The sequence below is a fragment of the Prorops nasuta genome, unplaced genomic scaffold (genome assembly GCF_024137725.1).
Source record: "Prorops nasuta isolate Cenicafe-Biocafe unplaced genomic scaffold, Cenicafe_Pnas_1.2 PNAS00033, whole genome shotgun sequence".
NCBI lineage: Eukaryota > Metazoa > Arthropoda > Insecta > Hymenoptera > Bethylidae > Prorops > Prorops nasuta.
Window position 1 is genome coordinate 1,669,054 of NW_027116830.1, and position 26,459 is coordinate 1,695,512.

The 26,459-nt window shown below is 30.1% G+C and overlaps 4 protein-coding genes across 14 annotated transcripts; 3 read left to right on the forward strand and 1 right to left on the reverse strand.

Annotated features, from left to right (window-relative positions):
* Positions 1–1,059: 1,059 nt before the first annotated feature.
* Positions 1,060–4,290, forward strand: LOC136783283 (coiled-coil domain-containing protein 7-like). The gene is made up of 3 exons (XM_066743329.1): positions 1,060–1,307; positions 1,491–3,672; positions 3,730–4,290. The coding sequence occupies exons 1-3, from the start codon at positions 1,282–1,284 to the stop codon at positions 3,940–3,942; spliced, it is 2,421 nt and encodes an 806-aa protein (XP_066599426.1). The 5' UTR covers positions 1,060–1,281; the 3' UTR covers positions 3,943–4,290.
* Positions 4,291–4,608: 318 nt separating this feature from the next.
* Mtl (Rac family small GTPase Mtl) lies at positions 4,609–11,214 on the forward strand. Of its 2 annotated transcripts, XR_010824250.1 has the most exons (5): positions 4,609–4,841; positions 5,264–5,391; positions 5,463–5,799; positions 5,876–6,325; positions 6,410–11,214. XR_010824250.1 is itself a non-coding variant. In XM_066743448.1 (4 exons), the coding sequence occupies exons 2-4, from the start codon at positions 5,276–5,278 to the stop codon at positions 6,008–6,010; spliced, it is 588 nt and encodes a 195-aa protein (XP_066599545.1). In that variant the 5' UTR covers positions 4,609–4,841; positions 5,264–5,275; the 3' UTR covers positions 6,011–11,214. The 2 variants fall into 2 exon arrangements, 1 of the variants encoding a protein (XP_066599545.1); XM_066743448.1 differs by having other exon boundaries at positions 5,876–11,214.
* Positions 11,215–11,737: 523 nt separating this feature from the next.
* Positions 11,738–17,658, forward strand: EMC1 (ER membrane protein complex subunit 1). 2 transcript variants are annotated; one of them, XM_066743308.1, is made up of 15 exons: positions 11,738–12,352; positions 12,466–12,581; positions 12,659–12,842; positions 13,220–13,375; positions 13,458–13,794; positions 13,857–14,172; positions 14,480–14,500; positions 14,935–15,107; positions 15,177–15,338; positions 15,409–15,693; positions 15,778–15,973; positions 16,042–16,239; positions 16,310–16,435; positions 16,519–16,746; positions 16,834–17,658. In XM_066743308.1, the coding sequence occupies exons 1-15, from the start codon at positions 12,210–12,212 to the stop codon at positions 16,992–16,994; spliced, it is 2,802 nt and encodes a 933-aa protein (XP_066599405.1). In that variant the 5' UTR covers positions 11,738–12,209; the 3' UTR covers positions 16,995–17,658. The 2 variants fall into 2 exon arrangements, with proteins under 2 accessions (XP_066599405.1, XP_066599406.1); XM_066743309.1 differs by lacking the exon at positions 14,480–14,500 and having other exon boundaries at positions 11,740–12,352.
* Tti1 (Telo2 interacting protein 1) lies at positions 17,444–23,315 on the reverse strand. 9 transcript variants are annotated; one of them, XM_066743292.1, is made up of 13 exons: positions 22,985–23,313; positions 21,943–22,860; positions 21,172–21,308; positions 20,915–21,092; positions 20,648–20,825; positions 20,252–20,574; positions 19,969–20,180; positions 19,498–19,896; positions 19,176–19,418; positions 18,175–19,096; positions 17,864–18,092; positions 17,662–17,802; positions 17,444–17,577 (listed from the first exon to the last, which is right to left on the reverse strand). In XM_066743292.1, exons 2-13 carry the CDS (start codon positions 22,134–22,136, stop codon positions 17,491–17,493), a joined length of 3,243 nt encoding a protein of 1,080 aa, XP_066599389.1. In that variant the 5' UTR covers positions 22,137–22,860; positions 22,985–23,313; the 3' UTR covers positions 17,444–17,490. The 9 variants fall into 9 exon arrangements, with proteins under 9 accessions (XP_066599389.1, XP_066599394.1, XP_066599393.1 ...); XM_066743297.1 differs by having other exon boundaries at positions 21,943–22,196; positions 22,900–23,313; XM_066743296.1 differs by having other exon boundaries at positions 21,943–22,151; positions 22,774–23,313.
* Between the last annotated feature and the right edge of the window lie 3,144 nt (positions 23,316–26,459).

The window sequence follows — 26,459 nt, forward strand, 5'->3', positions numbered from 1 at the left end:
TTTATATTTACACAAGTCAGATACACACAAATTTAATTATAAAATAAAATACGCTTAATATTCACACTATATTTATCTATACCCTTAATAAATTTGATTTGTATCATATTAAAGTCAATTATAGAATTAGTTAACCACCGAAAGAACATGTATGTCTAGAGTATCTTTAGAAAAATCATTATTATTGTCAAATGAAACTTATATCCTTGCTTCTTTTTATCTAGATACGACAATGGGTTGGAAACTAGAAATCTTTAAAATGGCTGTATATATAACATTTCCAGTTGCTCTATTTCATTATTTTAACCATCCAGCAAACTTTGAGGAATATGTTTACCAAGAAAAGAAAAAATTTGAACAGCTTCGTGCTGTTGAATGTCAGGACCAAATTGATAGAGAACTCGAAGAACTTAAAAGATATTATAATATGAAACAGCAAGAAAAACTTGAACAAGAGTATAATAAAATAAATGCATAAAATGTTGTGAAGCTTATAATTTTAGTTTATCTTAAGCGAGTATAATTTGTACAATATAACGATATGTATTTCAATTAAACGATTGTTTTGTTAATTTGTTGAAAGCATTTTTAAAACAAATAGATCATTTGTTTCTATTTGAACAATATAATCCATTTTTTTTTAATCATTGGAAGATGGTTTTTGTCAATAAAGATATTTTCTCCTTATGAGATTAAGAGCAATGTGAAATGCGCGTATATATATTTACTTGCGTATATTTAATCCAAAATTTTACAATTTTTTTATTATTTACAGAATTTACATGGAGTTGGGCCTTCAAAAGGTGTAGGTTAGGTATATAACTTTCCCTAGCAAAATTTCCCAGAGAGCAGCACGCCACTCAGCAGCGACAGCAGCACTGTAGCAAAGTGGGCAAAGTGGCTTGATGTTTAAAAGAGGTATTATGTTCTGTTATTCTACAATTTCTGTCTACAAGTCTATATTTTGCGTGACAGATATTATATGTTAATTTGAGCACCATCAGACAGAAAGAAGAGTTTTCTTTCAGTTTACTTTCCCCTTCCTCTGATTCCAGGACGCGCTTGAATTTGCTGCTACTATCTAATTTTTACGACACCGACATTTATTATGACTAATCTTTATTAATGAATAAATGTGGATATTAAGAATGTGAATTTTTTAAGAGTTTGCAAATTTTATCAACATTTGTATAAAAATGTTTTCGTGAATGTTTTAAACTTAAATTTTATCATCTTTGGTTTCATTCAGGATCAGGATAACCTGCTGATGTTTGATTTTTTATGGCCAGCTGTCTGTTAAAAAAAAGGTATGTTGACCTTTCACAAGAATTCGATGACTTCTAATTGTATATAAATTAAGACAATTAAGTAGTTCATATTTTTAAAGACTTAAATAATCAAATTTATAAACTTCATTTTGATTTTATAATTGTAATTTAATTTAATTTATTGCAATTATCATTTTTTTTAGTTTAATTTATTTTTTCCAGAATCCGAAAAATGGGTCGAGTTTCAATTAAAAAATCAATGACGTCCGAAGATGATAAAAAATTACAGACAAAAGTGACTCCAACAAGAAGATTAAGGTCAAGAAAATTAGTTACTAAGGTTAGTGATAAATCAGTAAAAAATGCACCTGTTGTTGAAGCTGAAAGATTGAAATCAGTTTTGCAACCAACAAAGTTAAAGCACAGAGATACCAAGGAAAGTAAGCATGCTGTTAATGAGAAGAAATTTTTTAAATCTAAATGTAAATTAAATCTAGAATGTGTAGAAGAGCCAAAGAAAAATAATAGAAAAAATATTAATATGAACAAAAGGTTTGTAAAAATGAAAAAAGATGTTGATAATTCATTTAGACTAAGACAAATGTCGATTCAAGAATCACTTTCCCAATCACTCATTTCAAAAAAATTGAGACCTCGTGAAATCAAAAATTATAAAGATGATTCATCTTTAATACAAAAGCATTTACCACAAGGTAAGCAAAACAGTATTGTAATTGTAGAACATATCAAACAAAAAGAGAACCTTAAATTACCAGTCTACAAAACAATGAATGTAGAGGATAAAGAAAATTCTATAAAAAGTCCTAATGCAATATATGACTTTAAATTTGATGCTGATGACTCTAAAGAAAAACTTGTCAAGAAAAAGAGACGTAAGGTTATTACTAAAAGAACTGTCAAGAAAGCAGCTAGTACTATAAAAAAGAAAAATAAAGTGAATGTTCCTCAGGAAGCAAAAGTAGAATCTAGTACAAAAGAAAGTAAATGTGAAGTTAAAACCAAAATTAATAATTTAAATGAATCTAAACTACTTGAAAAAATAGAACAAATGGAGGTCAATCAAATATCTCAAAATACTTTGAAGAATCCAGCAAAGGAAATAAATGAGATTAGAAAAAAGCCAAAAGTAATCAAAATAGAGACTTTGAATAATGTTAAAATAAATATACCAACATATTCAACATCCCACACTGATAATTTTCAACCATTTAGAATTACAAATGCATTTAAGAAGTCATCGCTAACAATCAATAATTTACAGAATCATTCATTATTTAATAAATCATTATCTCCCATTACTAAAGTTACAACAAACTTTGATCCTGGAAGTCCTTGGCGTGTACCTCAATTACAAACCTTTTCGAATGTAAAAAATGTTTTTCAAAGCACACCTGAGATTAAACAGTCGTTTAAAAAGCCTTTAAAATCATTAACTGAAAACAAGCCAAAAATTTTGAAGCCCGTAATAGAAAATAACAACATTGACACAAATATCCCTTTACAAAGAAAATTTGGTACAGTGATAACCAACCAAGAAAATTCACCAATTATTACAAGTGATACCAAAAGTCCAAGAAAGAAAAATATTCTAAATGGGAGTACAGCAATAACAAAAAATAATCTTCTAATTGAAAATAATTCACCAACATTTTCAGCAGCTGACATTGTTGATGACAAAGAAAACACAGTACCAAATTATCAAACACCTGTAAAAACAGGTAAAAGAAAAGAAAACAGGCCTCATACAAATTTAAATCTATTAGGAGCTGAAAAAATGGATAATATTCCAGGACCATCTGAGTTAATACAAGAAAATTGTCATGATTCAAGAATATTGAAACAGTCAAGCTTAAATTCTTTCTTAAATATTACAGAAATGCCTGAGAGTACAAAAATTCATTCTGCTTATGGAATTTTTGATCATGAAAATTCAACTCCATTAACTAGTAATAGAGTAAAAAGGATTAAAAAAAGAGAGAAGGAGGATAATTTATTTGGTTTTAGTGACTCTGCATCTGAATTAGACATTTCTTCAATAAATCCTGAAGAAAATAAAGAGAATTCTCCTATAAAAAGAAACAAAATTATTGAAAAAATAGTCAAACCGGCAAGATTATCAATCAGAGAAATACAAAATAAATTATTACCTAGAAAGCAATTAGTTAAGTTAACGAGATTTGAAAAAGTAGAAGAGTTAAGAAAAGAATCTCATATAGTAGAAGAAGAGGACAAATCTTCAATTCAAGAAGATGAAAAGCAAAAAACTTTTGATATTGTCAGTTTTTCTGATACTTTTGATATCTTACCTGAGAATGCTAATGTAGAAAAAGAAAATGAAGTATGTCCATTATTTATGGATTTGGAACCTATACATTTTAAAGCGGTAAGTTGAAAATGTCAAATTTAACTAAAAACTTATTGATTGTAATTTTATTTCCAGCCTCCCAGACATTCTTATAGCAGAAAAAGAAATGCCAAATTCAGTTTTTGTGAAGATAATGAAGAGGAAGAAGAAAGTTTTGGTACAACTGAAATAAAAAAAAGGAAAATTGCAAAATTAAGCAAAGAGGAAAAAAAGAGGTTGCAGCAATGGGTAAAAAGTGTTAATGAAACTTTTGAAGAAATTGATGAGTATGATCTCATAGTAGAGTAGAAATTATTTAGAAATTGTTTTGTTTTTGACTTGTACATATTCCTGTACATAACTTTTATACTAGTGCTATTTCTATCAATTATTTTATTATTTTTTATTTTCTTCAAAAGAAAGCTTTTTAGAATAATTCATAATATATATTATTTTTTAGAAATATAAATTGTATTTTTTATAACTTTAGTATTATGGATACAAGCTGCCTAAATTTAAGGAATAATACTATGTAAAAGATCCCTTTAGTTTTATATAACACATTATGTGACATGATATAAAATAATTTTAAAATAACAAATATTACTAATATGCTAATTAGTCTATTACTATTTTAATGAAAATAAATATTTTTAGTTAAACAAATTTTTGTAACCCTTTAATGGAGCTCTATCGCTCTAATTATTCACTATCTATGTAATATTTTTTTATGTATGCTATTGAACACAACGATGCAAACTCGTTAAAATGTGTCAAAATGTGATCTAATTTACCGATAGTTAAGATAAAGCATAACTAGAAATTGACTAGCGACGTTATACGAATTATAGGAAGGGAAAAAGCAAATTACACGCCGTCAAAACGACTACAGCGCTACCTGAACTGTAAACTTACTTTTTAGAACTAACACGGTCACCTCCTCTTTACGCAGAGTGTCACCCTCGTTGTCGGGGACACTCGGGGGTTCGGAGCGTTCGGGGTTCGGCTCAATTCGGCAGCGTCGGCGGCGACGGTTCTGAATTTCTTTAACTAGAGTGTCTAATCGAAACAATCTACAAAAATCTTTTCAAAGATCCCAAAGTACTGTCATGCTGGCCACTTATTCTTGTCTCTGATTACCTAATTTGATAATTAATTATATTACGAGTCTGGTAATATCTGCTTATTATATATACATTACAGTTGTGGTGAGTAATCTTAATCGAACTAAACCACTCTTAGCATAATCGACTGTTTTGAGACAAGCCCTACATTTTTAATGGGTTAACTCATCAATTATTAATCTACATTATTATCTATACGTTAATTCAGAATTTTTAGATATTTTATTGCTACGTCGATGTGCTTTAGAGCAATAATCGCTTTTATCGTAATTTTTATCTCTATTCAATTCTATATTCTATTTATTACTCTTTGTCTAAACGGTCGAAACTCTTAAAATACTTTTATTATAAGATAGTCGTATTTTTCCTTTTCTACAGCTGTTCCCCCAATTGCTATAGTGCATCTATTTCTTTTAGGGGAATCTGAAACATGTACTACCCAATATTTGAATACAATAAGTTTTCCTTTACTTTTCTGGTATTTATGTATTTGTTTGTGCTTTTAGGATTTTGGAACCATGAGCTCTGGTAGACCTATAAAGTGTGTAGTAGTAGGAGATGGTACAGTTGGAAAAACATGTATGTTAATATCATATACAACAGATAGTTTTCCAGGAGAATATGTACCAACTGTGTTAGTATAATTTGTATTGCTAAAATAAATAATTAAATTGTATTTATTATTATATATTTTTATTTACTTAGATTTGACAATTATTCAGCCCCTATGGTGGTAGATGGAATTCCTGTAAGCTTAGGTTTATGGGATACTGCAGGACAAGAAGACTATGATAGGCTCCGCCCTCTTTCTTATCCTCAGACTGATGTGTTTCTTATTTGCTTCTCTGTTACCAGTCCCTCTTCCTTTGAAAATGTTACCAGTAAATGGTATCCAGAAATCAAACACCACTGCCCAGATGCACCAATGATACTTGTTGGAACTAAAATAGATTTACGCGATGATCGGGAGACTCTTACTGCCTTAGCTGAACAAGGACTTAGTGCTATTAAACGAGAACAAGGACAGAAGTTGGCTAATAAAGTATTGTATTTATATTAGTGTAACAATATAAAAGCTTTAATACTTTGCTAATGTTTGTAATAAATTTTGGTTGTAGGTTCGTGCAGTGAAATATATGGAATGTTCTGCTTTAACACAACGTGGTTTGAAACAAGTATTTGATGAGGCAGTTCGTGCTGTCTTAAGACCTGAACCTCAAAAACGTCGGCAGAGACGATGCATTTTATTATAAATTATGCATATATTTTTGCAGTCATTCGTGTAAGTTAAAATGTCTACGAGATTTACAAAAATTAATGACACGGGCAATTATTAAGGATTCTCTGGCAGCTGCAGGCCACTGCATTTCAGATAAAGTACAATTTTCGACTTCCCAGTTGTAATCTGTAAGTTATATATACCAAATGAATTAATCTTTTAAGGAACAAGAAAGTACTATGGCTTAGCAATTCATTCAGATAAATATGGACTGTACAAGAAAGTTTTAGTATGAACATTGACAATATGTTTTTTAAGCTCTTGCTCATGTGAAGAACTATGTACATTTGTAGGTTTGATAGCAGTAATATCTATATCAAAATCATCTGCTATACCAGATTAACATAAATATTATTTTTTTTTCTATTCTTAGAGCTGTGTTTATAGGACAAATTTTAACCAATTAGATAACAATGTATTGTATTTGCCGCAGTATTTTTACATTCACATTTTAACTATGGCTGCCAGGTATTTCACAAATTTTTCTTTAAAATATTTATAATATTTACTTCAACTTATAACTGGATAAAACTTCAAGAATATGTTAATGCTATTTTACAATTAGAGACTTTATTCTAAATAATTATTTGATAGACGTGCCATAACAACAAAAATATTCAACAATTGTTGTAATTATTGATAATGTTTGTTCTAGCAAAGATATTACAAAATTTTAAATTAATTATTTTAAAGCTTTTATATTTATTTATTTGCATATGATGCATTATGATTACATATAAATTACAAGATTATTTCAACATTTTCATAAAATGTTAAAATATTTAGAAAACTTATGTTGCATAATTTAATGTGAAGTATTAGATATTTAATATCTTTGACTAGAACTTATACATTATATGCACATCTAATTAAAAATGATTGGGTTGCAGTGAATTTATGATTATTGATATAATCTTTTTATATAATTTTAAAACAAGCAAAATTTTACAAAATTCTTCTACTGTATGTAGTAGTTGCAATATGTTACATTAATTGTTACAGCTGAAACGTACACTTCCTTTAGAGTCTTTGAAATTAAATACAACATGAAAGGCACTCTATAAAAGTGTCATAAGCAAAATATGTTGTCCTATAGATTTAAAAATCTTCGTACATGCATAAAATTTGGAGCAAATATTTAGTACAGAAAATATGCAATAAGGAAAAGGAATATGCAGCAATAGTTTTACTCAGTACCCAATACTCAATATTAATTTTAAATCATTCATTTTGTCTCCACTATAGACTAAGACTATGTTTGAAGTTGTTTATAATTTAGCTCTCTGAAACACAAGAATGATACAATAAGACTATGATTCACAGAAATATTCCTCCACTTGTGGACATGCTATTTTTTATATTTAAGAAGCTTAGAATAAAGAAAGATAGGTTGTGTGTGCCATATGGTTTTCAATTAGAAACAAAACACTAAAAGCCATATATCCATTCGTGTTTGAAATTAACATGGATCTAGAAAAATATGAATTGAATATTTGATAATTTAAGATTGGAGTGTATATATACTGTAGCATAGGAATTTTCTAGAAGACTTTCTGATTCATTATCAGATTAATTAAATTCATTGTATGCATTACTGTAATCTTGATTATATCAAGGGGAGGTTACCATAAAAATGCATGACAAATGCATTACATTAGGTTCTCTTTCTATATAAATTAAATACTTTTGAAAATATGTTTCAGCATATTTCATTATTTTAACAATTGAGAGTGCATTCCAATTTTATTCATAAAAAAAATACAAAAATGGCGATACCCTGTCAAATGAAATAATACAATGCTGTAAGGGATGCATTTTATAGCCTTGCCAGTTCACCCAAAACAAAAAATGGTGAAAAATGATTAAACTAGACTAAAAATGCAAGGGTTTTCAAATTTTGATTTTTTAAAAATTTACAGATAACAAAATACCAGCCATTACAAAGAAAAAATAAAACAACAAACTTACTGTAGTTTTTTTAAACAACTGCTACTTTGTTATCTAAAGTTTTTCAAAAATCAAAAAATTTGAAGGCTCCTTTAGTCTAGTTTCATAATCTATCATTATCTATTATTTCAGATGAACTGCCAACTGCAAGTCTGTAAAGCTATAATGTAGAGTACCGCGCAAAAATTATTGCAGAATAACTCTGTGATAGGAGTTGGTGCTCTTATTTGTTACTTATTTACTTTTATAAATTAAATTGGAATGTATCTTTCATTAATAGAAGTATAAAATAAGCTAAAACCTATTTTCAAATGTAATTACTTTATATATAAAAACAAAAACAATTGATACATTTTTCATGACTCCCGATGATAACTTCCCTTTAAGTTCTATGCTAAAAGAACTGTATTAGAAACAAAGAGATACAATACAAATCAAAATAATTAAATACTTTTAAAGATGTCAATTAAAACTTATGGTATTATTTCATATTGCATGAACTTTGTCACTCAAACGTATTAATGCTTTCACAAAGTACTGAATTTTGTGATAAACAATTTTCTTTTATTTTTAATGAGCAATAAACTTAGATTCATTAATGAGATTCCTCATACCGATATTTACAGAGAGAAGGATGTAAACGTGTGTCAACAATGTGGCTTATTAGATGACAGTTTTCAAATTTATTATAGGATTTTAGTGACGCCGCAAACTGCTTTTTCTGGTAAAATAACTAAATGTTAAAAAAAAACAATCAATTTTTTTAAAAGTAAAATTGCTTTTCTTTTATAGTGGGTTTTCGTTATTTAAAAACCTTTTTTATTAGAGAGAAAGAACAGTTTACAACGTCATTAAAACTCTCTATAATTCGTTTAAAATCGGTCGTTAAATAACGTCATACGTATTATTGAAATGTGTGTTTTCAGCTTTCCCTCTCTGTAATATCGATATAAGAAGAGATTCCATTAAAAGAAATGAATATACAATTTTCGTGATTTATATAATTAAAAAATATTTTTTCTTCTTTATACATCGTACGTGTATACTACCTTACAGATTATGCAAATCAAGAGCGTAATGGTTGTGTGATAAATATTATCATCTTATGAGACTAGATATTGCGTTCAATGTATAAGTAGTGTATTTATATTACATGTTTGAGTGCTGAAGTTATTACGTATTGTGCTATTTTTTCTCATGTTTCAGGTAAATAGTTTATACCAAGTCAGTCAATACCCTCTTATTAAAATACATCATTTTTATATACATGTTGAGCATATATATATATATATAGTTTTATTTTCTTTTCATTTAAATTTCATGAGAGAGAGTACATTGGACATTACAGGGTGTCCCACGAACGGGGGCCATGTAAATACCATCGGACAGGGGTCAAAAATCTAAGTAAAACAGTTGTAAAAACTTTTTTTCTAGTATCCTTAATTAAAAAGTTCTTTGCAGTTAAAGATTATCGGTTACAGTAGCCTTTCTTAAAGAGGAAGATTGTTTTGGTCGCATTATAAGGCCAAAAATACTAAGATTCTGTGAATTAAAATACTAAGAAAAACGAAGTCAAACATCCACTTGAGCCTATGAAGTGATTGAAAGTCGATCGGCAGTTTCGAATGCAAGCGCCATAAAAACAATCAAAACATAAACTTCACAGTCTTAGCATTTTTGGCCTTATAATGCGACCAAAACAATCTTCCTTTTTAAGAAAGGCTATTGTAATCGATAATATTTAATTGCAAATAACTTTAACTAAGGGTTCTAGGAAAAAAATTTTTACAACTTTTTTACTTAGATTTTTGACCCTGTCCGATGGTATTGGCATGGCCCTCGTTCGTGGGACACCCTATATAATTCAATAAGGCTTTATTACTAACATAATTTATAAATATATATGTATATATATATTTATCAAATTTGCTTTCACTTTTTCTAATCCAATTTACAAGGCAGCTAATATTATAATTTCCAAGAAGCTCTAGTAAAAGTAGATGATTATAAAACGAACTTTTTGTAATTATGTGTACATGCAGCATTTTTTAATCGTAACAAGTAAATAGGATAATGTATACAATAAAAACCCTATTTGTTCTCATATTCTTGTAAGATAAATAACACTACTTATATCTATCGTTTTTTTAAGGGAATTTTGCAATTGTATGATTTTTTCGCAAGTCAATGAATCATGCTTTATGCCAAAGTTAAATATTACATTTTATCATATTATTTACAATTTGTACAATTTAATACTGCGCATACGTATACAATGAACGAATGTATGAAGTGTAAAATATTCTAGTCACTATAAATCTGTTTGATTTTTTTATTTGTAAATGAAATATAATGCTCTAAAATTTATATGTCAGAGTTATGTTTTTTCAAATTAAAATAATGAGAGCGCTAATACTCAAACGTAAGAATGAAGAATTGTTGATAATAAAATATTAGTCACTTGGAATCAATTTGTAAAACCCAAGCACAAAACAAATCTAATTATTGTACACACGCTATATTTTATAGATCATACTACAACGACGATCTAAAATAATTTCATATATTTTTTAAATAAATCATTAAGAGTTATATTATGAATGTAAAAGAAAAGCGCTAGGAGGACTTACATTTAAACAGTTATCAGGAGAATTTTATATTTGATTGTAATTTATAAGTTGGATTTAACATTTATGTCATATTTTTCATAGTTATTAATACTGTCCACTTATGCTATACTTGCTAATGAAAAAATTCTATGATTCTGAACAATTTTTTTTAGCTGTACGTTATACTTATAAGTGATCATTAAAACACAAATAATAACATAGGATAAATAAAACTGAATATGTGCAGGGTCCGCCACTTTAAACGCTTCGGAACATTTGCAACAAAATATGTGTATTTCCATAACTATTACAGATATTACATTTTTAAATAGGACTTTTCTTAAAACTCTTATATTTGCATTCAAAGAAGATTTACGTAAAATTTGAATATTTTAAAAATAATTACGAAAGAACTATAAACATTTATAACAAGCTTACTTTTAGGCGTTTTAAGTTGCGGACCCTATATAATAATTGCAATTTTCAAAATATATAGACATGTTCTGTATGGCACTAGGAAACATTTATTTTTTATTTATATGTATTTTGCGAGAAAAAATTGAATAAACTATTATATATTATACAATATTTATATAACTGTTTTACTTTAATACACGTTTAAAGTGAAAGCACATTTTTATTGCTAAACGAAATATATTTATTTATAAAATAAATTTAATATTAAGTTAAATTTACAAATATTTTAACAAATATCATTGATTAATTTATAATAAATTAAAAAGTAATTTTAGTTTTAGTAACTACGATACAAAATTTGCACTTCAAATAGCGAACATATATTCGTTTTGTCATTCATCACAAATAATAAAGAATGGTCCTCATGAAAAGATACCTTACTGTTTTTTATATATGTACATATGTATGCTACATATAGTTACGTGTGTGAATTTGTTTTGTTACATTAAGTACACTCTTGAAAATTGATTCGTTAACCTTTAAGCAAAATTTATTCCGTATTTTCTTTGCTAAATTTCTATACTTCACTATAGAACAAGGAAAGGACGGTTTAATTAAAATTAAATTTCCTGCATGCAGTAGTTGGGAAAATCGCTGTTTTATGACTTTAGCATAGTATAGAAAAAATTTTGGTCTAGAATGTACTACAGAGTGAAGTTAGTTGAAATGTAAAGGAATTAATTTCTTGCACTGTGCTTGCGTATACAGTTTTAAAGAGATAGTGGTCAAGTGTAAATGTGTACATATCACTGTCTGTGTATATATTATTTGAACGTGCTTATATATTCTCTTTATAAACTAGAACAGCTCATCAGTCACACCGGTCACACACGATACACTCACACGAGGCTCACACCTGACATCAGTGTAGTCAGTGTAGATTGTTTAGTTCTGTGGTTATTGTGTGTGCAAAGTGTGGTAACTGCAACCGTACCGTACCCGTACGTCGCAGTGCTTCTCTATTCGCAATATAATTAGTCAAAGCTCTTTTAATTTACAAAAATTTTCCTTCATCTTTTATTACTATATCTCTCGGATGTATGTACACTTCTATATTTCTATACTACGCCTCATAAGGTATACGTGGATGTAGTTATTCATGTACTATATAAATTAATTAACGACTTGGTATATGTAGACATGGTTCCATTAATAAGGAGCTTTCGCGGTAATATTAGCCGGTTTTTAAACGAAGCACAATTATTTCAGTTTCTTTTAGTCTTTGTTGGTCTATTTAATTTATCTTTATGTCTTTACGAAGACCAAGTTGGAAAATTTGACTGGTAAGTTAACTCCAATAATTAAAAATTGAGGCTATGTATAAACCACGTATACCAACACTTCGTTGGACAATGATCTTTTTTTGCGAAAACTAAATCATTTTTGCAATTATTAGGAAACAAAATTATGTTGGTCAAATTAAGTTTGCTAGTTTTGACACTATATCAACAGCAAGGAAAATAATTGTAGCAACGGAGGAGAACGTTATTGCCGCACTTAATCTGAAATCGGGTGAGTATTAATTAATGGACAGGTTAAATAATTTTAGATGTAAATTGGGAATGATCTATATAAGCATACTGTATTAGGTCAAATATTATGGAGAAGAGTGTTAGAAAAGGGGTACGCAGGCAAAATCCATGCTTTAGGTGGCATTGCAGAAGGGGATCTTATAACAGTAAGTGGTGGTGTTCCAACAATTGTTCGAGCTTGGGACTTAGCCACAGGACATATACTTCATGAGTGGCCAATAGCTGAACATAATCTTGGAAGGTTCGTAAAAAGTTTCATGGCATTACTTATGATAAAAAAAAGAAAAACATTTTTTTACTTCAATACCAATCGCTTAGATATATTATTAGTAGCACATTATTTAAAGCTGCAACTCATAAGTTGATTGTAAAAGTTATTTATGGTATCATAAATTGTTGCTTTTTCAGACGGTTCTCTCCCTTTATATCTTTTACTACATTGGGGTTATACAGTGTTGACAGGTTTTTCTTATATTTAAGCACTGTTAACAGCACTTGAATATATTTAATATTTACACAAGAATTGTTGTTATTGTTGTTTCTAAAAAAATGTTAAATCTGTAAACAGATGTTTATTCCCTGTATGTGAATCATTTTGTTGATTTTTTTGTTAAATAGGCTAGAAGATGTTAGGTGGCATATTAAAGATGGTACTTTGCATCACATATTACCTATTTATGACAGTGGCGTTGAAGTAACATCGTATGACAGCAAAACAGGAGAAAAATTGACTACAAAAAAAGTTTCTGCTCCATTTATAAGTCAAGGAACAGAGTAAGCAAAACTGTAAATTTTAAACAAAAAATTTAATTTTCTTACTTTTATAATATATTAATATTGCAATATATATTAATAGGTGTGTCTTGGCAGCACCATTTTTGGCATGTTTGAAAGGTGATAAAAGCCTTGCAGTATTGTTTTTTGTACACCTTTTTGATACCAATGTCCAAATTGCACCAGTAACCATGAACACGATATTTGGTGCTGGAACTCAAGGACCATACAAATTAGAATCAATAGTAGGAGGAGATTCTGTGGTGGCAGTTAGTGCAGATAATAATCAACGAAAACGTGTTCTTATACTTGGAGAAACAACTAATGTAATTGCAAGAGATATTCCAGGGGAAATAGCTCTTCATGTTACTTTAGTGGATAATGAAAAAGTCCTTTTAGAAACATCTTTCAAAGATGGCGTAAGTAATTGAAACATTTATTTTAAAAAGTTTGATTTATTCACGAATATTACCTTTTATAGACTACACAAGTGAGGGGAGTGATGCTGCTATCATCTAAACCAGTCCCAGAGGTTTCAGTAACCATTTCACACTCTTCCCTGTTTTTCCCAATTATTGGTGCATCAATTTGTTTACGTCAGCCAAAAGGAGGAAGCCAAATGATCCAATGCAGGCACTTATTTTCTTCACAAGATCACACTGTTACTCTTTTGCAACATAATAAATTTGTTTGGGCTAGAGAAGAATCTCTGGCAAGTATAGTTGCTGTAGAGATTATTGAGCTACCTATGTCTGACAGGGATCAAGCAATTGAAACGGAATTTGATCAAAAAGAAAGTGAGTATCGAAACATTCTAAATTTATTAAATATTTTTAAGAATTTAAGAAATAAATTATTATGATTTATTTAATAAAAATAAACCAAAACTTTGGTCGTAACTTGTGACTTAATCAAGGAAAAATCAAACATTAATACTTTTTTTAAAGGAATTAGCTAATCACTACATAATTATTTTTCTTAGTACTATTTAAAAACATTATCATTGCCTGTTCAGTAAGATCAATTTGGTGGCAATTATTTTAAATAGTAACATATTTATTAAATTCTATTAACTAGTATTCTTTTGTGAATGGCTGCTGACAGGTATTGATATAGATGGTTCATGTAAGTAGTGAAAAAGAAAGGGCTTACTTACTATTTTCTTTATTGCTGGTGTTATATCGAAAGTCGCATGTTTCTGACTTGTTTAATTAGGCAAATCCAATTTCTTTATTCATCAATAAAATTCTAAATTAAAACAGTTGCTTAACATAAATTGCATGTAGACTTTACATTAGCCAATTACTTATCAGTTTAATGTTTGAAGCAAACATTACATTTTTAACGAAATTTTCCAATTTTGAAATTTGTACAATGTTAGGCAAATTGCACGAATCAGCTTTTTTTATGATAAAAATCTCGTTTTTTATTATTAACTTCAGCATTTAAGTTTTGTAAATTTGTATTATATTTTATTGATTTTCAGTTTTATAATTTAATTAATAATTATAAATATGCATAAAAAATTTATAATGCAAAATGGATTCTTTTATATCTAGGGGATATACTTGGTATGACTATTCGAAGGATTAATTCACAATTTAATCAGGCTAAAAGTTTTCTCCAGTCCTTACTTGACTTTGATAATCAGCAATTTAATCAGCGTACGGATTTAGTACGAGACAAATTTGGCTTACACAAAATGATTGTTGTTGTAACATCAGCGGGAAAGGTATTTCGTCATTAACAAAATCATTATGAGTCAAAAGTCTGTGATTATATAAATAAAGTTTACTTATAGTTATATGGTATCGAGACTAGAAAGGGAGAAATTATATGGCAAACAAGAATACAGAATATTCGTGGTTTTGCTAATAATCCTCATTCAGTGGTGTTATACGTGCAGCGGGGTAGCAGACATTTTCCTAATCCGCCCCAGTGCGCATTACTGGTAGAGGATAAGGTATTCATCACATTTTAATTGAATTATTTGAAAGTTAATATCAAATTCTAAAAATCATGAAAATATTTAGAATACCGAGGAAGGTGTTGTTTATACATTCAATCCCATTACTGGGCAAGCTTTAGATGGATTGATGAAATTAGGATACAGAATAAAGCAGTCAATGCTTTTGCACCTATACACAGATGATTTCCTTCGTATCATTCTTATTCTGGATGCAAGAGATAAGGTTCATGTTTTCCCAAAAAATTCTACTGCAATAGCTGCAACAGTTGGTAAAAATACTTATTTCTTCATCGTTGACCGAACTACCGGCACTTTATCTGGGCTTTCACTTTCTTATAGCACGTCGCAAGTAAGTATTAGAAAATAGTTGAGAAGTAATGTTATAAAAATTAAATATTACACTTTAAAAAATTAATTGTTTAACGCATTGTAGACCTTGGTAGCCCATAAAGTATGGGAGCTGGTATTGTCCCCAAAAAACCAAAGAATAACGCAGGTCGTTGCTAAAAATCCAATAGAACGTGTTCACTCCCAAGGGAGAGTATTAAGCGATAGATCAGTTTTGTACAAGTACATAAATCCTAATTTAGTTGCTATAGTAACTGAAGGAGTCGGGAACTCTCTTAAAAGTAAGATATTTGTAAACAATTAAATTTAGGAAAAAGAAAATATTGATATATTTATTTTGTATTTTCAGATACACTTAATTTATATTTATTGGACGTTGTATCGGGTAACATGATATTCTCTATTAACCACAAGAGAATTCGTGGACCAATTCATATTGTACATTCAGAAAATTGGATAGTGTATAGTTATTTCAACGATAAGAACCGCAGAACGGAAATTGCTACTTTAGAACTGTACGAAGGCAAAGTACAAAGTAATACCACGGGTAAGATGAATCGCTCAGGCTTTTTAAAAAAAAAATAATACTGACTCGCATAATATGTTATTATTTGCAGTGTTCTCATCTTTAGTTACTACAAAATTACCAATTGTGGAAAGACAAGCATTTATTTTCCCCGCATCTGTAGAACGAATGCAGGAAACTATTACAGAAAAGGGAATTACTAGTAAACATATTCTAGGTATGTATGTAATTAATGATCTTTTAGTCTCTTTCCATGGCTTTACCAAATAAATTAATCCAACTTTATCCTTAATTTAACAGTGGCTTTGGCCAATGGTGGTATATTGGAATTACCGTGGATAATGCTTGATCCCAGACGGCCTATCAATCCTGAAGTACGAGAAGAAGGTGTTATACCATACATGCCCGAGATTCCTATTCATACGGAGTCTATTGTTAATTATAATCAAAGCTTATCCAGAGTTTCGGGTATACATACTAGTCCTAGTGGCCTTGAGAGTACTTGTTTAGTTTTTGTACACGGTCTTGGTTCGTATAATAGACATTTAAAAGCCTACTACATCAAATCTTGAGATAAATCTGTTTAATCAATGCGTCTATGTAATTTTATTTCAGATTTATTTTACACACGTGTAGCACCATCAAAGACTTTTGATGTGCTAAAAGAAGACTTTGACTACTATCTTATAGTGATTGTACTCGCAGCTTTATTGATCTCGTCGTACATTACCAAAAAATTAGCCTCTCAGAAAGCCCAAAAACAAGCATGGAAATGATGAAATGCGTTGCATTTTTTTAGAAAATTAATATATGGACATTTTTATTGCTTTCTTCACCTTAGGCGATCCTTTTCAAATTATTATTTATAAAGAGTAATGTTTCATAAATGACTAAATGCTATTAGCAAACTAAGTTTTGAAACTTGTTAACATACCTAAAATCAGAAAACATGCAGGATCGATATGTTTATCTAGTGATTTAAAGTTTTCTGAAGCAAAATGTTTCATTAACATACGACAAGAGTGGACCACAATCATCTATAATCGATATTTGAAGTACGTGGAAGCTTGAAGATGTGCTCAAGTTATCATCTATATAACTACTAAAAATACACGATTATTTAATTTTTACTTACTCGTTGAAAGACCACTGCTTCCGACCGTTTTCTAACAAAGAGCAAAAAAAAGAAATGTTTAGATATCTGAGATTGAATACCCTATAAATCTAATTTATTTGCCATATCATTTACATTCGTTCATTCCACTTAAAAAATTATAAATCACATTCCTTTCTCTCGATATACATGATAATTCTTGCCACATTTTTATAGTATTCATTCTTCGTCACAGCATTGGGCGGCTAAGGAAGATTAGAATTTTATAAAACAAAATATAGATAGTATCTAAAGCAATACGCTCCACGTTATTGATTAGCTATTTATACCTCTAACTTTGCAGTATCTAATGTAGCGTCAATGGGAATTGGCTGGGATGCAATTTTCGATGACCAAATTGCTAGACATTTAACCCATGCAATATCTCCATAATAATCGGCTATTTCTTTGTACAATTCAATAGAACACTTCTGTACAACAAATATTAGATTATTAAAATATATTATATATTTACGACTTTTTTTTCTTTACCTGCAATGTAGGATTTTGCAGTGAGCTGAGATATGGCTCTGCAAGACTCAACAAATCCCACAGCTCCCGTTCCCGAAGTTTTAAATTGATGGCGGTTCTTCCAAAGGTAGAGAGAAGCTCTCTCTGCAACTTATACACTTGTGTAAATATGTATACATGTCCAGAGTCTTTTTTGAAACTATGCTTAGCAGACTCGGTTAAAAATTTTGATAGAGCTGGTAATATTTGTCTGAAAGTTGGAATTTGTATTATATTATGACATAGCCTACTTAATTTCAAATAGATGTATTACTTGGTTATTGTAGTCTTACTTTAAAGTTCTTACTCTTATAAAGTCTTTAGAAACATCTCCTAATACATTTAATAATTGCCAAGCACGATTAATAATTAGAGGGTTCTTGTCGTGAAATCTCTCTATCAATGGATGCCACAAAACATGAACAATTGGTAGTAACTGATCTTCCCATTTCATTAAAAGCGGTAAGCCTTCCTGCACTGTAAGCATAGCTAAGAGCGATATTTCCTCATTTTTGAATGGTATATAGTGCAAACATCTTTTGAGAATTTCCTCTATCATCTTGATGTGAATAGGTCGATCAGGCTTTTCATCTTCTACAGTAATTATTAATTCATTACAATTTTCTTTGCAAAGATAAATTAAACCAAAATTTTTACTACCTTCATAATTTTCGTTTCCTTTATTTTCTTTATCTTCGTATTCGTCAAATTCAGAATCCTTCGGTAAATCTTTCGTTTCTTCTTCATCAAAATCTTTCATATAGTTTTTAGATATTAGCTTAGCCTCATAATACTCTAGCACAGATTTAATAACACATTCTGCAGGATCTTCTTTCACAATTTTACATTCACTTTCAACAACAATTTCATTCTCAAAGTCAATAATTTTTTTAACAGACGTTACAAACGCATAAAATAATTTCAAGAATGGGTAAATGTTTGATTCAACAAAGCGCTTTCCTAATTGTATAAAAATATCATCGATAACATGTTTAAGGCAGGGCAAAATACTGAATGTACTATATTTCATTACAGCTTGAACAACGTCGAGTACTCCAGGATTTCGTTCCAAGCATTTCAGTTTCATTGTAATATGATACGTGATATAATCCATATTTTCACGTAAAAATGATTCTATGCTTTCATGATTTTGGGATTTAGCAACATAGCCTAGTGTTTGAACTCCAACAAAACTGATTAAACTCAATCCACTTCCTGAAAGATCAAACATTTTATCTTAGTAACTCATTTTACATGCAGTTTATAAAAATACGAAGGACTACCCTGAATTTACCTGCTCTTTCAATGATTAAATATAACGTTTCCAATAAAAATAAATCGAACCCTTGGCGCAAAGCCTTTGCAATACAACCTAAGCCTTCGGTAAGTAGACAACATTGTACCACATTGCTTTGTGCATCACGCAACGATAGTTCGTTGGAAACTTTAAAGGGTAGGTACCACATTTCAATATCTATATAGGTATTTACAATTTCTGTGTAAAAAGATTCGTCCAGTGTACTTTCGTCGCTCGGAACTATTATAATATATAAGCAATAAACATTAACAAATACTTTATACCAATATATTAAATTAATAAAAATAAATTAATGTACTTTCTATTATCCAGTTCAATAATAAAATTACTTCTTTTCTATACTGAGGAGCCTCTGTTATTAACATAAGAAGATTATCTATCATTATTCTAATATCTCCCATTTCACCTAGAAGTTTACACGCTTCAGAAATCTTTTCTTTACATTTGGAGTTTTCAATAAATTTAAAAGATATCCACGAATTCGATTCATTGGTGCATATAATATTATCTACTTCCTTGATACCAATTTCTTCTAAAAGTGTAATATTAGAGCATTCAATTTCAAGTACAAAAATCAAAGCTAATATCAGTCTCTTTGTATGTGGTGCTGATGCCAAGATAATAGGTAAGCGCTGTTTCCCAAATAATCTTAAGTATCCACATACTCTATTGAATAATGATAATTGCTCAGCAGCATCTATCATTAAAATAATTGAAATTATTTAAAATTAAAAATTAAATAATTACAATGAATGTGAGATAATAATACCAGCTACTTTTGCATTTCTCGGTAATTCAGTAAGATATTTATAGAAATTATCCTCTAACTGTTCTATTAACTGCTTATAGCATAGATTTTCCTTGTGATCTTTACTTATATTTTTAAGTACTTTTTGTGCTTCTTCTCTCACATCTTTATTCTCATCCTCGGATAAAGTTAATATAAATTCTGTTAATTCCAGAAGATTTGATTTCATGTTTCTTTTATAAAATAAAAATACATTATAATTCTAATAAGGATATTCATTACATAAAATAAACATTCATTTTACCTGGGGCATTTGTTAAGAAGCAAGTTAATGCTTTTGGCTAATATTAATCTTACTCTATAATGTGAATGCCTAACTATTTCATTGAGTCCCTTTATGACTAAATTTAATTTGATAGCTGCTGCATTAAACCATTCTTTATTTCTTATGTTAGTACTAAGAATACTATTTATTTCAACAGTATTCTCATTCTGTTTAATAATTGATAATGACTCTTGAGGAGTTTTTGACTTTTTTATTAAATTATCTATAGTAAGACAATCATCTTCTGTCTGAGTATCTTGCATTACAAGACAAATTATTTCTGACAAGGCCTTAACTGCTATCTGAAATATAAAATAAAATTAATGGTTTATCTGAAATTTAATTGTAGAAAATATATTTATTATATATAATTACCATTGTAATTTTGTGATTCTGAGTATCATTGCCAGTTGCTATTTCTAGTAAGCCACCAGTAATTCCTGGCAAGATCCTCATAATAACATTTGCTACCTGGTCACGAAATACTATATCTGCTGGATCTGCCATATCATCTACTTGACATAAAGCCATGAGAGTTTCAATTGCTTTAACCCTAATTTATTGAATAGAATTAAACAGGAAAAACAACTATTTTATAAAAATAGATCAATTTAAAATAGAAAATTTTAATTCATAAATTACCTAAGAAGAACCGATCTCTCTGTTCTTGCAATTGCTACACAAGAATAAATACTCTGGGCCAGTTTTGGAATGTATTTTTGAGTATATAATTCTTCAGTGACCTCACTGTTGCAATGATGCATTAAAGTTTTTAAACTAGAGAGTACAACTAATTTTAACTCCTCTCGAGACAAAATTACTACAAAATTATTACAAAATTATTAAAAAATGATTACAAAATTATTACAATAACCTTAAACAAAAAATTCTAAACATACCCATATTAGGCTGATTCCGATCATAAATTAATATCAATAAATATGAATAAAGTTCAGTAAAATGCTTAATATTTGTAATTCTAGTTTTTGATAAAACCAAGTCCATTAAACGTACTAGTTGCTCCTTTGTACGGGTGCTGAAATTATTTGGAATTATTAAAAAATTCTAATGTACAAATTAAAGTAGTTCAGCTGTTTAAGTACAGAAATTAATATTAAATTTTAACAAAAATTTAAAGCCTTCTATTAACTGAAGTATCAGAAATTCTACTTGCAGGACAAAAATGTTGATAACTTAGAATTAAAAGTACTAGTTTATATTGGTTTATATTGAATCTTATGTAACATTACACAAAACTTACATTTTTTTATCAAAAATTTGTGAAATTAGTCTAAAAAAAAAAATAGAGTGTACAATTTATTTGTAAAATATTTTTCCAAAAAAAAAAAACAGTATTTTTAAGCACCTTTTTTAAAGAGATTATTTAAAAATTATAATATGTAAAAATTATAATATATAAAAATTATAATATATAAAAATTATGAAACCATAATTAATTGATATTATATTTTTTACTTATGAAAAATATGTAACAATTTTTTATAAACATTAACGTAAAAATTATTTTAAATAACTCAAATTAAAATTCCTACAAATAATTTAAATTTAGTTTTATCAATTTCAATTTATATGTGTTAGCTTGACTAATCTTAAAATAACTGAACTACTTTAAACTGATAGGAAAACAGAAATAATAAAGACATATTTACTTTATACTGTCATTTCTTAGATGTACAGTTATTGGAAATAATATATACTTTAATAAATCTTGAACAATTGCATCTGGAAATTCATTGATACATTCTTCTATTTTGGAAATATTCTTTATAGTAGGTTCATGTATTAGAGCATCACAGAGAGGCTTCAAATTCATAAATGCTTCTTGAACTCCTATATTATCCATAGTACTTTATGTGAACTGTGAATATTAATCTTGCCTGGCTAACTATTGTTTTATAAAAACCTGAAACAGCTCAGTTCTTTATAGCTGTGAAATACTACCATAATGAAGTGAGACTGTAGGTCTGTTCTTTTTCGCTGTATTACTGCACTAGTGCAATAAGTTAGAGCGATAAAACATATGTTTGTCTTATTTCAACTAATTGCACCAGTTCGATAGTGCAGTGAAAAAGAACAAAGCCTGTATCGGTGTGTTTTGTATACGAAAAGCACAGTGAAAAAGTTGCTACTGTGCTACAGTGCTGCTATCGATAAATTTTGTAGTTTTTCACTGTACATTCCGTATACGTATAAACCAACAAATTTTCTTTTTTCTATCGTTGTATTTCACGCACTATGCCTATTGTTGCTTATCGAATACTAGACATACACATATTAGGTGTATCTTTTAGTTAGAGTTGGTTATCTTCAACGCTAATCTAATATGTATACTAATATGTTACAGAAAGCGTGAAATCTATGGAAAGTGCAAACTGTCGCAAAATTATCCTTCCAAATTTATTTAATGAAAGTAAGCCAAAAAGAATAAGTTGCAGCACAGGTTCCAGTCGGTTAGTGTCTATACTGTTTTGCCGCCTTACCGGTTTTACCGCGTTGCGCGCCTCAGAACAATCGGAACACCTTGAACGAATTTCAAGTTTCTTTTCAATTCCAACTAACTTCAGCATCTACATAGAAGAAAATATAAATATTATACTATTCCTCACACAATTTGTTTATTCGTGTTTAATTGCGACGAATTTGACTAGTTAGTTAGAAGAAACATCTTATGAGCTGTCAAATGTCACACACCATTCATAACATAACCTTGTAACTTAGAAAAAACTTTTGTAGTTGATATACGCTAATACAGTCAGAGATGAAACGGGAGATTGCTCATGCGAGGTCCGAGGTCCCGAGGCAATCCCCACCGGTAGGCGGCGCTGGTGTTGGCAAACGCGTCTCAGGTGCGAGCGTTGATTATTTATCTTCGTTCTTGGCTATTGGAAAAGCTTTTGAAAACTATTCAAAATATAATTATTCCTTAATTTGTGTACCATTATGACAGAATAATAATGAATAAAGCTGTCGGTTGCTCGTTTATTTATATGGTTCAATAGAAGATTTCAAGCCCTTAAGAAGACTATCTGTTTTTAAGGTGCACTGAAGAAGCCTCGTGGTCTAGACGGTAAGGTAACCGCGTGGCGATTGGTGGGCCCGGGTTCGATTCCTGCTCGGTTCTTTTCTTTTTTGCTTAATGGCCATTGACTTACAATAATCAATAATAAACTAAAGAAATACAGATTTTACGGAAATAAGCGAAATATAACGATGAAATTATAGTTAAAATAATTATCATATATCAAATACGCATTTCCTTAATTTATTATTGATTTAAATAGTTCAATGCTCATAAATAAAAATGCTGAAAAAATGATGTATAAAGGCATTGGGCTGCAAATGTAAATGACATCGAATATTGGTAGATTTTCGGCAAAGCGAAACGGAAAGATTTTGCTCGACTCTTCTGCTAGACGCTAACAGCGAGAAAGACAGAGAGGTCCGAGAAAATATCTCCGCTCTCTCTTTAGTCCGCTTTCTGGCAACAATGCATATCTGTTCTACCCTATTCTAAGCTTAACGCTCGTGCTTCGTGGTCTCTTCCGATAGATAGCGTTAGGGGTTAGATGGACCTGAGACGCGTTTGCCAACACCAGCGCCGCCTACCGGTAGGGATTGCCTCGGGACCTCGCATGAGCAATCTCCCGTTTTATCTCTGGTACAGTACTAATACAATCATAATGTAGGGAGATTGTATTGCAATATATGTATAAGGAAAACGTACTCCCAAAATGCTAAATGTTACCGATAGATAATGCTGTTAGTATGCATATGCATTACTACACATTCTCACTTCACTGTTTTTGTATTAGTGCTTTACTAGCGTATAGTCACGTCACACCGACTATACCAACTTAAGTCAGACTTGGGGTTAAGCCTATATATATGTATTTGGTCAAATTGACCCTTTAATGCAAACCCCGTTCAGAATGGAGTATGAGTATAGAGACCGTGCACACTAGCACAATGATAGTGAGATAAGAATGTATATTGGTATATATGCATACTATCAGCACAAACTATCGGTCAATTTTCGCAGTTTTTGAGTGTAATTTATTTATACGTATATAGTTACACATTGACACTTCTCTATCATTGTGTTGATGTGCACGGTCCCTATAGTGTAGTATATCATTTTTCATGTAAAGTACACACACAGAGTAAAGTTAGCCAAATTGTAAAAGAACCAATTTCCCGCTGTGATGCTAGCCGAGCAACACACGCACGTGATTCAATTTTCCATTATATACTATCTCTATTTAGTTTAATGCCAATTAGGAAGCTTTAAAAGTTAAATGTTGTAGAAATAAAACTAAACTCAGATTTATTAAAGTAAGTACCTAGTATTATTAGATAATCCTAGCTAGACGTTTGGCTTCAATCTAGGGTTTTGTTTCTGGCGCTGAAAGTTTAAGATATAGTAAAGTAAATTAAAGCGCTAATAAGCTATTGAACAATATATACTAAAATCGAGTCTTATTAAGGGTGCAATTTTTATTATATTTTATTCATTTCATATTCCGATATTAATTTGAAAATTACAAAAACAGCACCAAAAATTGAAGTATCTAAATGAGAGTTTCCGTTGGTCAAACTCATAAAGCTGACTGAAAAGGGTATTGTCTCGACTTATCAGCTAAACTAAGCCGGTAATATAAGTGAATCATAATTTTATTATTTTAGATACTCAAACATTCAAAAAATAAACAGAAATATATTCCTGCATGGATTAAACAATTTAATTTAATCCGGGAATGAAAACTATAGTATAGTTAAGTTGTGGTGTGCTCTTGGCACTTCTACAAGATTCCCAAAGACCAGAAAATGAATTCGAATTATTTACAAGTCGGAACGGATCTTGTAGAAGTGAGCCCCCCCACCACGACAAGGTGGCACACCGTCGGGGAGGGAGGCGGCGCCGCCTCATCTGAAACAAAAAGAAAACAAAAATAAATTAAAAAAAAAGGGTTTTTAATCTGAAATGTGGAAAGATTTTCAAAGAAAATATTTCCACATTTCAGATTATAATAGAGAATTTCAAGGACAGAGAAAAATATGAATTTAAAAATGATACTACTAAAAGTGAATGAATAAGGAAAAAAAATTGTTACTTCTTTCCAGCGTTTAGTTGAGAAGCTTCCTCCTCTCGAGTGTGAATGTTAATTCACACAAAGGTCGACCAGATCATGACTGATACTCTCCTCAGTGACTAATTACCCTTACCTTCTTTGTCCCTTGGTGTGGATCCGAGTTGTCACACGAAGAACTACTACGTCGAGGAAACGATTTACACATCAATAAAGATGGACCCCTATTAGGTGAACTTAATGAGCCAACATCGAGAGTCCACAAGGATAAAGTAAGTAAGGGTTGATAGTCACTGAAGGAGGATCAGCCCGAGCCAGTTGACACTCGAGAGTCCACTTATCAATAAACATCTGTACTCGAATTAACAAAGAAAGGAAATAATAAAACTAAATTTGCCTATCCTTGAAATTATTTAAATAAATGGGGACTTAAGTAAACGGACAGTGTTTACTCCCTACTCCTTGGTAGCCTTGCCCTATAATTGTCCCACCTAAAACATAAAATAAATTAAACAAGCATGAGAAATAGGAAAAGAAATTATTTGCCTGTACGTCCTCCTCCGATGATGTCCCGATTCCAAGTGACGGTTTGTCTTGGTCCAACCCAGGGTGGCAATGGCGCATGATTGGTGCCGACTCGTGTTGGATTTATGTCGATATTGGACAATGTGGTCAATATCCATGGCCCTCTCCCGCTCCAACTGAAACAGAAAGAAAACAAAAATAAATTTGAAAAAACGGGTATTCAACCCGAAATGTAGAAGGATTTTCAAGGAAAATATTTCCACATTTCAGATTCTAATTGGGAATTTCAAGGACAGACAAAGATATAAATTAATAAAGCATGTTACAAAAGTGAATGAACAGAGATGCTAACGAAATTGTTACTTCTTTCCAGCGGTTAGTTGAGTAGCTTCCTCCTCTCGAGCGTGAATATTAATTCACACAAAGGTCAACCAAATCATGACTGATACTCTCCTCAGTGACTAATTACCCTTACTTTCTTTTTCCCTTGGTGTGGATCCGAGTTGTCACACGAAGAACTACTACGTCGAGGAAACGATTTACACATCAATAAA

What these genes read in the sequence shown, in the direction of transcription:
- LOC136783283 (XM_066743329.1), top strand. Translation starts at nt 1,282, where the DNA reads ATGGCCAGCTGTCTGTTAAAAAAAAG. An exon ending in AGCTGTCTGTTAAAAAAAAG is followed by an intron (nt 1,308 to 1,490) that starts GTATGTTGACCT and finishes TATTTTTTCCAG; the next exon opens with AATCCGAAAAATGGGTCGAG. An exon ending in AACCTATACATTTTAAAGCG is followed by an intron (nt 3,673 to 3,729) that starts GTAAGTTGAAAA and finishes TTTTATTTCCAG; the next exon opens with CCTCCCAGACATTCTTATAG.
- Mtl (XM_066743448.1), top strand. Translation starts at nt 5,276, where the DNA reads ATGAGCTCTGGTAGACCTATAAAGTGTGTAGTAGTAGGAGATGGTACA. An exon ending in GGAGAATATGTACCAACTGT is followed by an intron (nt 5,392 to 5,462) that starts GTTAGTATAATT and finishes TTATTTACTTAG; the next exon opens with ATTTGACAATTATTCAGCCC. An exon ending in GACAGAAGTTGGCTAATAAA is followed by an intron (nt 5,800 to 5,875) that starts GTATTGTATTTA and finishes TTTTGGTTGTAG; the next exon opens with GTTCGTGCAGTGAAATATAT.
- EMC1 (XM_066743308.1), top strand. Translation starts at nt 12,210, where the DNA reads ATGGTTCCATTAATAAGGAGCTTTCGCGGTAATATTAGCCGGTTTTTA. An exon ending in TTGTAACATCAGCGGGAAAG is followed by an intron (nt 15,108 to 15,176) that starts GTATTTCGTCAT and finishes GTTTACTTATAG; the next exon opens with TTATATGGTATCGAGACTAG. An exon ending in AGTACAAAGTAATACCACGG is followed by an intron (nt 16,240 to 16,309) that starts GTAAGATGAATC and finishes TATTATTTGCAG; the next exon opens with TGTTCTCATCTTTAGTTACT.
- Tti1 (XM_066743292.1), bottom strand. Translation starts at nt 22,136, where the DNA reads ATGGATAATATAGGAGTTCAAGAAGCATTTATGAATTTGAAGCCTCTC. An exon ending in CTTCTTAACAAATGCCCCAG is followed by an intron (nt 20,181 to 20,251) that starts GTAAAATGAATG and finishes ATTTTATAAAAG; the next exon opens with AAACATGAAATCAAATCTTC. An exon ending in TGCAAAATCCTACATTGCAG is followed by an intron (nt 17,803 to 17,863) that starts GTAAAGAAAAAA and finishes TTTGTTGTACAG; the next exon opens with AAGTGTTCTATTGAATTGTA.